Source organism: Microtus pennsylvanicus, chromosome 11 (assembly GCF_037038515.1).
Source record: "Microtus pennsylvanicus isolate mMicPen1 chromosome 11, mMicPen1.hap1, whole genome shotgun sequence".
In the NCBI taxonomy this organism is placed as follows: domain Eukaryota; kingdom Metazoa; phylum Chordata; class Mammalia; order Rodentia; family Cricetidae; genus Microtus; species Microtus pennsylvanicus.
Window position 1 is genome coordinate 70,239,022 of NC_134589.1, and position 11,293 is coordinate 70,250,314.

General features: G+C 42.1%; 1 protein-coding gene across 1 annotated transcript; it reads right to left on the reverse strand.

Annotated features, from left to right (window-relative positions):
- Positions 1-1,648: 1,648 nt before the first annotated feature.
- On the reverse strand, positions 1,649-1,894 carry LOC142860875 (transcription elongation factor 1 homolog). The gene has a single exon (XM_075992738.1). It carries the CDS (start codon positions 1,892-1,894, stop codon positions 1,649-1,651), a length of 246 nt encoding a protein of 81 aa, XP_075848853.1.
- Between the last annotated feature and the right edge of the window lie 9,399 nt (positions 1,895-11,293).

Genomic DNA, 11,293 nt, shown 5'->3' on the forward strand with positions numbered 1-11,293 from the left:
TTGATCTCCCAAATATATAAAGAACTCAAGAAATTAGATATCAAAATTCTAAACAACCCAATTAAAAAATGGGGTACAGAACTAAACAAAGAATTCTCAACAGGAGAATCTCAAGTGGCTGAAAGACACTTAAGGATATGTCCAACATCCTTAGCCATCAGGGAAATGCAAATAAAAACAACTCTGAGATACCATGTTACACCTGTCAGAATGGCTAAGATTAAAAGCAGCAATGATGGCTTATGCTGGAGAGGATGTGGAGTAAGGGGAACACTCATCCATTGATGGTGGGAATGCAAACTTGTGCAACCGCTTTGGAAATCAGTATGGTTGTTTCTCAGAAAATTAGGTATCAACATAATTCAGGATCCAGCAATACCACTCTTGGGCATATACCCAAAAGATCCTCAATTGTACTAAAAGACATTTGTTCAACTATGTTCATAGCAGCATTATTCATAATAGCCAGAACCTGGACACAACCTAGATTCCCCTCAACCAAAGAATGGATAAAGAAAATGTGGCATATTTACACATTAGAGTACTACTCAGGAAATCAGCTGAGGCTAGGTATGTGTAGGGAGTGTCCCTGCACGGAGGACCAGAGAGGCCATTGTGGGAAGCTGTGAAGATAAAGCCTGGATTTTCTTGGAAACCCAAAGATATTCGAGTTGACAGAGCCATAGGACACCGGCAAAAGAAAGCTTCTATCAGGGACTAGAACCAGCCCAGGAGAAATAACCATTTGCTGTCAACAAAACTGAAAGAAGTTGGGGATCTCAAGAGCATTTTGACATCAGACATAGAGATGCAGAATTTGGAGTTGGCCCAGCTGGTTCTCAGTCTTGCTTTGGTCCAGTACTTCCTCGCTGTGCTCCATTTCCTACATTGTTGAAGAGAAATGTGTGCCCTGTGCCATTATATATTGCAAATATATTATCTGGTCTTTTATTCTAATTTTACAGAAAATTACAGGTAAGAGATTACATGAATCACTCAAGAGACTTTGAACTCTGAACGATTAAACAACTTGGCATTGGACTTTTCCAGAATTGAAATGACTTAGTGATTTCAGAGAAATAGAAAAAGGAGAGAATAGGGCATAAAGAACAAGGTCCTGGACATTATTTGAATTTCAAATTTTATTCTGATATGATGTGCCGGGGGGGGGGGGGCAACTGTTTACGACATGACAGGTGCTTACACAGTTTTCTAGAAATAGCATGTTTGGGTTTTTATTATCTTTACTGGTGATCTGATTATCTTTACTGGTGATCTGGATGGTTCTCTGAGTCTGAGACTTCTGAGGGAGGTTGGGGCTCCTGGGACAGAGGCATAGACCAGGTGTGACGATGGCCATGGAGAGCTCCTCTTGAAATGATTATGTCACTTGAGGAATACGGTTCTGAAATTTGAGGCCACCTTGTGCTGCGTGGTGAGACGAAGTACCTTTCGCCTTCACTCCAGCTCCAAGCAGCCAGGGCCACCATGACAATCATATCTACAGTCATACACACACGTCTACTCATTCACATCCACCCCATACACAGAAGGAAGGTTTTCACAGCCCTGGACCAACACCCTGGAATATCTCTGGATTGGTACCCAAGTCTGGACTTGTTGAAGGGCTAGGTCCTTGCTCTTGCTACTAATTAACTGCCTCGCAGGCGTCTATCCAATCGCTGTACACATCCACTGGGTCTGACAGATTTGTAATGCGTGTCTGGAACTCCTCTAGGCACACGGCACAGGAGATGACTCCAGTCTTGCGAGCATGGTTCATTTTAACATCACAAGACTTCTCATGGTTGCAGAAGGGGCACGTGAACTGCGTGTCCAGAGGTTCTGTCCTCTTCTTGGGGGGTAGCTTTCGTTTAGACTTCTTTCGTCCCATGGCTGAAGGGGGATGAGAAAATGAAAAGAAAGGAGAAAGACAAAAGGTTAGTGGACGAACATCTGCATTTGCTTTGTTAACCTTCCACACTGACAAAGGGTTGATTTGGAAATAACTCTTTGGGGCAGAGCCTTGACTTAATTCTGAGTCATAGACCAATGCTGGGCTATCTGATGCCACCATGTTTCAGAAATTGAAAATCAAGTAGAAAAGTGTGTTCCTAGTGCTGGGGAGAAGAGGACAGAGAACCAGTCAGTGTTTAAGAGTATAACTGAGATGGACACTTGAGTTCTAGAACAGTCTGGCCTCAGAGAGATTGTGGGTCATTAAAGGAAAAGAAGGGCTTGGAGGCAACATATAAAGAGAGAATGGAGGAAGGGAGGGAAGTGAAATCAACTAAGGTGTGATCTGGATGGTGGGTGTCCCGGATCCCAGCCCTTGTTCTGTGCCGACCAGCGCCTAGGCCTGGATTGATGGTAGGTTTGGGACCAGTCTAGCCATCATTACACTCTATCTTAGATACGTGAATATGTAAAAGTAAGATATGTTCTCCAGGTCAGACGCCCATAATCCTAGAGCTAGGAGGAGCTCAATCAAGGTTAGCGTGTGCTGCACACAGAGAATTTTTGTCAAATGGAGACAATTACTTAGGAAGAAGCATGAAGAGCCTATAAACCAGAATTCCTAAACCCAGAATGGAGGGGATAGACAGCAGAGTGTCCTTGAGGCCATCTGGCCCCCAACTGGAATTTAAGACCAACATTGCACCATACATGTGAATTAGTATTAAAAAGACAAAATACGCTATTGTGGCTCAGATCTAAAACAGAGGCAGGTTTCTGTAGACTCTGCTCGTTGACCTAGATTTTCCATATCCGGCTGGTCCTCAGTTTGTATTTTCTTCCTTGCCTTCATTTCAGTTTTCAATTCTTCAGAAACAAGCATAATCAATAGAATACAAGAGATAGAAGAAAGAATCTCAGATGCTGAGGACACCATAGAGAAAATAAACGAACAGATCAAAGAAAACAGCAAAACCAACAAATTCTCAACACAAAACATTCAGGAAATATGGGACACAATAAAAAAACCAAACTTAAGAATAATAGGTATTGATGAAGGAGAAGAGTCACAGCTCAAAGGCCCAGAAAATATATTCAACAAAATTATGGAAGAAAACTTTCCCAGCTTAAAGAAAGATATTCACTTAAATATTCAAGAAGCATACAGAACACCAAACAGATTGGATCAAAGAAAAACATCTCCTCGCCATATAATAATCAAAACACAAAATATACAGGTTAAAGAAAGAATATTAAGAGCCGCAAAGGAAAAAGGGCAAGTAACTTATAAAGGTAAACCGATCAGACTTACACCTGACTTCTCTATGGAAACTATGAAAGCCAGAAGGTCCTGGATAGATGTTCTGCAGAAGCTAAGAGACCATGGATGCAAGCCCAGACTACTATACCCAGCCAAGCTTTCGTTCACTATAAATGGAGAAATCAAGACATTCCAGGATAAGAATAAATTTAAACAATACGTAGCCACAAATCCAGCCCTACAGAAAGTAATAGAAGGAAAATCACAATGCAAGGAATTCAACACTGCCAACACTGCCTACAATAACCCAGGCATCTAGTGACCCTTCACCAGCACATCTCAAAGAAGGGAGACACACAATCTCTACGACCAAAAGCAATAAGAATAACCGGAGTAATCAACCACTGGTCATTAATATCACTTAATATTAATGGGCTCAATTCACCTATAAAAAGGCACAGGCTAAAAGATTGGATACGAAAACAGGATCCAACATTCTGCTGTTTGCAAGAAACACATCTCAACCACAAAGACAGGCACCTACTCAGAGTAAAGGGTTGGGAAAAGGTGTTTCAAGCAAATGGTCCTAAGAAAAAAGCAGGTGTGGCCATATTAATTTCTAACAAAACTGACTTCAAACTAAAATCAATCAGAAGAGACCGAGATGGTCACTTTATACTCATAACAGGAACAATTCATCAGGATGACGTCTCAATTCTGAATATCTACGCCCCCAATATAAAAGCACCTACTTATGTAAAAGAAATATTACTAGAACTCAAAGCAGACATCAAACCACACACACTAGTAGTAGGAGACTTAAACACACCTCTCTCTACAAGGGACAGGTCAATCAGACAGAAACCTAATAGAGAATTAAGAGAATTATTGGAGGTAATGAAGCAAATGGACTTAACAGACATATATAGAACATTCCACCCAAATAGGAAAGAATATACCTTCTTCTCTGCAGCTCATGGAACCTTCTCAAAAATTGACCACATACTTGGAAACAAAGGAAACCTCCACAGATACAAAAAAATATCAGTGTCCACCTGTGTCCTATCTGATCACCACGGATTAAAGTTAGAAGGCAACAACAATGCTACCCACAGAAAGCCGACAAACTCATGGAAACTGAACTGTCAACTACTGAACCACACCTGGGTCAAGGAAGAAATTAAGAAAGAAATTAAAGTCTTCCTTGAATTTAATGAAAATAAAGAGACAACATACTCAAACCTATGGGACACAATGAAAGCAGTGATAAGAGGAAAGTTCATAGCACTAAGTGCCCATTTAAAGAAAACGGAAAATGCATACATTGGGGACTTAACAACACACCTGAAAGCTCTAGAAAAAAAAGAAGCAGACGCGCCCAGGAGAAGTAGAAGATTGGAAATAATAAAACTGAGGGCTGAAATCAACAAAATAGAAACACAGAAAACAGTCCAAAGAATCAATGAAACAAAAAGCTGGTTCTTGGAGAAAGTCAACAAGATCGACAAACCCCTATCCAAACTAATTAAACGACAGAGAGAGAACACACAAATAAATAAGATCAGAAATGAAAAGGGGGACATAACCACAGACACAGAGGAAATTCAGAGAATCATTAGATCTTACTACAAAAGCCTGTATGCCACAAAACTGGAAAATGTAAAAGAAATGGACACTTTTTTAGATAAATACCATATACCAAAGTTAAACCAGGACCAGGTGAACAATCTAAACAGACCTGTTAGTCGCGAAGAATTAGAAGAGGTTATCAAAAACCTCCCTACCAAAAAAAGCCCAGGACCAGATGGTTTCAATGCAGAATTCTACCAGAACTTCCAAGAAGACCTAATACCTATACTCCTTAATGTGTTCCACAGTATAGAAACAGAAGGGACATTACCAAACTCCTTCTATGAAGCTACAGTTACTTTGATACCAAAACCACACAAAGACTCAACCAGGAAGGAGAATTACAGGCCAATCTCACTCATGAACATCGACGCAAAAATCCTCAACAAAATACTGGCAAACCGAATCCAAGAACACATTAGAAAAATTATCCATTATGATCAAGTAGGCTTCATCCCAGAGATGCAGGGCTGGTTCAACATACGAAAATCTATCAATGTAATCCACCACATAAATAAACTGAAAGAAAAAAATCATATGATCATTTCATTAGATGCTGAAAAAGCATTCGACAAAGTTCAACACCCCTTCATGATAAAAGTCTTGGAGAGAATAGGGATACAAGGATCCTACCTAAATATAATAAAAGCTATTTACAGCAAGCCAACAGCTAACATTAAATTGAACGGAGAAAAACTCAAAGCCATCCCACTAAAATCAGGAACACGACAAGGATGTCCACTCTCTCCATACCTCTTCAATATAGTGCTTGAAGTTCTAGCAATAGCAATAAGACAACATAAGGAGATCAAGGGGATTTGTATTGGAAAGGAAGAAGTTAAGCTTTCGTTATTTGCAGATGATATGATAGTATACATAAGTGACCCCAAAAATTCTACCAAAGAACTCCTACAGCTGATAAACACCTTTAGTAATGTGGCAGGATACAAGATCAACTCCAAAAAATCAGTAGCCTTCCTTTACACTAAGGATAAGGAAACAGAGAGGGAAATCAGAGAAGCATCACCTTTCACGATTGCCACAAATAGCATAAAATATCTAGGGGTAACCCTGACCAAGGAAGTGAAAGACCTATTCGACAAGAACTATAAGTCTTTGAAGAAAGAAATTGAAGAAGACACCAGAAAATGGAAGGACCTCCCTTGCTCTTGGATTGGGAGGATCAACATAGTAAAAATGGCAATTCTACCAAAAGCAATCTATAGATTCAATGCAATCCCCATCAAAATCCCATCAAAATTCTTCACAGATCTGGAGAAGACAATAATCAACTTTATATGGAGGAACAAAAAACCCAGGATAGCCAAAACAATCTTATACAATAAAGGATAGTCTGGAGGCATTACCATCCCTGACTTCAAACTCTATTATAGAGCTACAGTATTGAAAACAGCCTGGTATTGGCATAAAAACAGAGAAGTCGACCAATGGAATCGAATAGAAGACCCTGACTTTAACCCACAAACCTATGAGCACCTGATTTTCGATAAAGGAGCTAAAAGTATACAATGGAAAAAAGACAGCATTTTCAACAAATTGTGCTGGCAAAACTGGATGTCAATCTGTAAAAGAATGAAAATAGATCCATATCTATCACCATGCACAAAACTCAAGTCCAAATGGATTAAAGACCTCAATATCAGTCCGAACACACTGAACCTAATAGAAGAGAAAGTGGGAAGTACTCTACAACACATGGGCACAGGAGACCACTTCCTACGTATAACCCCAGCAGCACAGACACTAAGGGCATCATTGAATAAATGGGACCTCCTGAGGCTGAGAAGCTTCTGTAAAGCAAAGGACACTGTCACTAAGACAAAAAGGCAACCCACTTACTGGGAGAAGATTTTCACCAACCCCGCATCTGACAAAGGTCTGATCTCCAAAATATATAAAGAAATCAAGAAACTAGACCGTAAAAGGCTAATCAATCCAATTATAAAATGGGGCACTGAGCTGAACAGAGAATTCTCAACAGAAGAACTTCAAATGGCCAAAAGACACTTAAGGTCATGCTCAACTTCCCTAGCGATCAGGGAAATGCAAATCAAGACAACTTTAAGATACCATCTTACACCTGTCAGAATGGCTAAAATAAAAAACACCAATGATAGCCTTTGCTGGAGAGGTTGTGGAGAAAGGGGGACACTCACCCATTGCTGGTGGGAATGCAAACTTGTGCAACCACTCTGGAAAGCAGTGTTTCGGTTTCTCAGGAAATTCGGAATCAACCTACCCCTGGATCCAGCAATACCACTCTTGGGAATATACCCAAGAGAGGCCCTATCATACAACAAAAGTATATGCTCAACTATGTTCATGGCAGCATTGTTTGTAATAGCCAGAACCTGGAAACAACCTAGATGCCCTTCAACGGAAGAATGGATGAAGAAAGTATGGAATATATACATATTAGAGTATTACTCAGCAGTAAAAAACAAGGACTTCTTGAATTTTGCATACAAATGGATGGAAATAGAAAACACTATCCTGAGTGAGGTAAGCCAGACCCAAAAAGAGGAACATGGGATGTACTCACTCATATTTGGTTTCTAGCCATAAATAAAGGACATTGGGCTTATAATGCATGTTCCTAGAGAAGCTAAGTAAGAAGGTGAACCCAAAGACAAACACATAGGCATCCTCATGAATATTAACCTTCATCAGGCGATGAAAGGAGACAGAGACAGAGGAGCACGGGACAGAAATCTCAAGGTCCAAATCAGGAGCAGAAGGAGACGGAGCACGAGCAAGGAACTCAGGAACGCGAGGGGTGCACCCACTCACTGAGACAATGGGGATGTTCTATCGGGAACTCACCAAGGCCAGCTGGCCTGGGTCTGAAAAAACATGGGACAAATCCGGACTAGCTGAAGATAGAGGACAATGAGGAATACTGAGAACTCAAGAACAATCGCAGTGGGTTTTTGATCCTACTGCACGTACTGGCTTTGGGGGAGCCTAGGCAGTCTGGATGCTCACCTTAGGAGACCTGGATAGAGGTGGGCGGTCCTTGGGCTTCCCACAGGTCAGGGAACCCTTATTGCTCTTAGAGCAGATGAGGGAGGGTGACTTGATTGGGGGAGGGGGAGGGAAATGGGAGGCGGTTGCGGGGAGGAGGCAGAAATCCTTAATAAATAAATAAATAAAAAATAAAAAAATAAAACAGAGGCAGGGGATCACTGGGTGTTACAGACCAGTCAGCAATGCCCATTAAGTTTAAGATTGGCCTGATATGAGGAGCAAAGCCCTGCCGTGTGTGTGACCAATGAAGAGAACAAGACGAGTGTCTCGGGGCTGTGTTCCAGGCACTGTGGGAGCAGAGCTGTGAGGATCACAGTGCAAGGTGGTAGCCATTCTGGTTCACAACATAAATCCCCGAACACACGGGGCAACCTGTAAGGCCCCATTTCAAAAGTCATGAAAATGCAGCCTAGCTCACAAAAAGACACAAGAGTGGGCTTTCCCATCTCACCTGAACGTTTCAGCCTTGGCTTCCTGATACTGTTCCACAGAGTCTGGACCCAGAGGTCTCTGTGCCCTGATGTGTGCAGCAGAGCCTGGAGAGGAGATCATGTGGGGAATCCATCTCCTTATAAAGGTCTTGAGGGATTGAATCAGACCTGCCCTACATGGGTGTGTCGTCTGGATCAAACAAGATAAACAATAGTTTGTAATCCCATCCCAGGACTGTAAAGCCTGGGGATTTTCCAAAATTGCTGTAGAGCCTAAGCTCCCTTGAGAAACATACAGCAATCAAAAAAAAATACTCAAAGACTTCTATTAATTCATTCGATTTCCCCACATGTGGTGAGACCCTTCAAATAGGCTACCATTTCATAGAGCAACTAAGATTGAAAATTTTTAAACTGTCATGGTAACCTAATAATCAATCTGTCAAATGTAATTAATTCACAATACTTGGAGGAGTGGGCTGTGGTCAATGTCTTGACTACATGGGAAAGGAAAAAGAAAGAGGTCAGGGCACCTGGTGGATAGGAACGGTAGCGTCCTGCTTTGGGCTGTGGACCCGAGTACTTGCTTTCAGATGCCAGTTCCTACTGTTTGTTTTGGGGGATGATTTTGAGGGGAGCAATCTGAGCAAAAAGAACTTAAATACAGTAGACTTGGTGTGGAAGAAGCTCTAAAGAATGAAGAGAAAAAAGGTGATAATGACCAGAGAAACTAAGAGAACTGAACGGGTTGGAGGAGGTGGAGCAAATCTCCAGGTCTCTGGAATAATCAGCTCAGTACAAGGACAGGGGATTATCTGGATTCAGGGCGAGTGGGGCTTCGTGATTATCATCTCACGGTGTTTATACCCGGCAGGTCCTTCCTATGAGGGGTGTGATGACCTCTGCTTTCCATGGACACTCAGCCACCACTGGAATTGTTATGTGATATTTTGTCTGTGTTCAGACAAACAAAGCTTGTCTGGAGGTCAGAGGGTAGAGCTAGTCACTAGTTAACTACAGATGCCACTCAATGGTGGCACACACCTTTAATCCAAGTAGGTGGGAGAGGTGGGAAGATCAGGAGTTCAAGATCACCCAGGGCTATACCAGATGTACCAGTAGGAAAGAGAAACACAGCCAGGCGATGGTGGCTTACACCTTTGATCCCAGTAGTTGGGAGGAAGTAGGAATATAGGGAGTTCAAGGGCACCCGGGTATATACTAGAATGAAGCCATCTAAAAGAGAAATAGAGCAGTCGCTGGTGGCTCATATCTTTGATTCCAGTACTTGAGAATAAGTAGGAAAATCAGATTGATCATGCCTAAAAGAGAAACAGAGCAGGTGGTGGTGGCTCACAACTTTGATTCTAGCACCTGGGATCTGATGCCTTGGACACCAGCACCTTGTAGCCTCAGTCTTTGATCCCAGCATTGGGAAGTGGAGACAGGGATCTAAGACAGGTGGAGACAGGGTCTCCCACATTCAGTCTGAGGATTCTTAGAGACAGAATCGCCCCCATTTGGTCTGAGATTTTGCACAGGTAAATCCTCTAGTGCAGCTGGCTGTTTTGCGTCTCAGATCTCCAGGCAAGCTTTATTTGTCAGAACACAAACAAAATATACAATAGGTTTTCCCTTCTCCTCTGTCTCCTGTGCACCAGCTTTGGGATTTTGGCATTCCCATTCCTTCAGCAGAGCTACAAGAAAACCCATCACCTATGATGTCCAGGGAGGACTCCCTGCTTCCCAGATGAGCACTCTGGAACCCTCCATCCTTGCACAGTCCACACCTTTCTCCTGCCTTTGTCCCAGAGGATCCCAGCATCTGGCAGCCATGGGGAATCACAGTTGACAACCCATGCTCTCAATAAAGACAACTTCCTTTTCCCTTTGTCTTTCTCTCTCTCTCTCTCCCCCTCTCTCTAATTCTCAGAGTTGTACAGTGCTGTAGGTGAAGGTGTCTATTCCTACCTCATAAGAGAAGAAAACGTGAAATTAAATGAAGGTCTCTGTGCTGTCGTCTCCTTACAGCTTCTGTAGGGGTCACAATGGGACATGGCAGGCATCTTCAAACCCTCAGATCTTACCTTTCTGACTTACTCTTTCCAACAAGACCATAGCACTTAACCTTGGCGTTCCCAGAGCCATGGACAACTCCAGGGAGAGTCACTAACAGAGACAGGAAGCAGCGCAGGACAAATAACTGTACTGCTCTCAACAAAACTAAGTGGAGTTGGAGATCTGAAGAGCTGTTTGACCTCAGACACGGAGATGCAGATTTCGAAGTTCGCTGAATTAGTTTTCAGTATTGCTTTTGTCTGGTTTTTCCTCACTGTGCTTCTTTTCCTTCCTTTTGGAACAGTAAAGTATGCTCTGAGCCATTGTATATTAGAAGTAGATGATCTGGTTTTTTATATTAATTTTACTGGGGAATATAGTTAAGAGATTGTAGGAATCAGCATTCACAGCTTTAATCCCAGCACTCAGAGGCAGAGGCAGGAAGGTCTGGTCTGCAAGAACTAGTTCTCCTTGTTTGAAATCGACAGAAAAACTGTCTTGAATAACCAAAGAGAGACAGAGAGATTGCATGAATCCCAGAAGAGACTTTGAAGTTTATACAAATTTGAGTAGTTATAGACTCTGGGATCTTTTGAAGTTGGACTGAATATATTTATACATTATACTATATCTACAAGCCTATAGGGTCAGTGTAACATCCATGCTACTAAGCCTGTTCTGAGATCTACTGCTCCTGTATGGTCCTGTAGTGCCTGTACTACGTGCACTACAGTACTACGCCTGGAGCTTACCACCTGCACTACAGGATGGTTTGCAAGCCTAGCCGGGCAAGGGGCTAGAGACTGAAAGACATACACAGAGACAGAGACACGGGTCATTCTTGAACTCTTCGAGAATGCCAACTTGAATCAATTAATGTGTTCCAGGGCAGTTTATTGCCTTTCCTGAC

Excerpts from the sequence above, each read along its gene's own strand:
- LOC142860875 (XM_075992738.1), bottom strand. The coding sequence starts at position 1,894 with ATGGGACGAAAGAAGTCTAAACGAAAGCTACCCCCCAAGAAGAGGACA.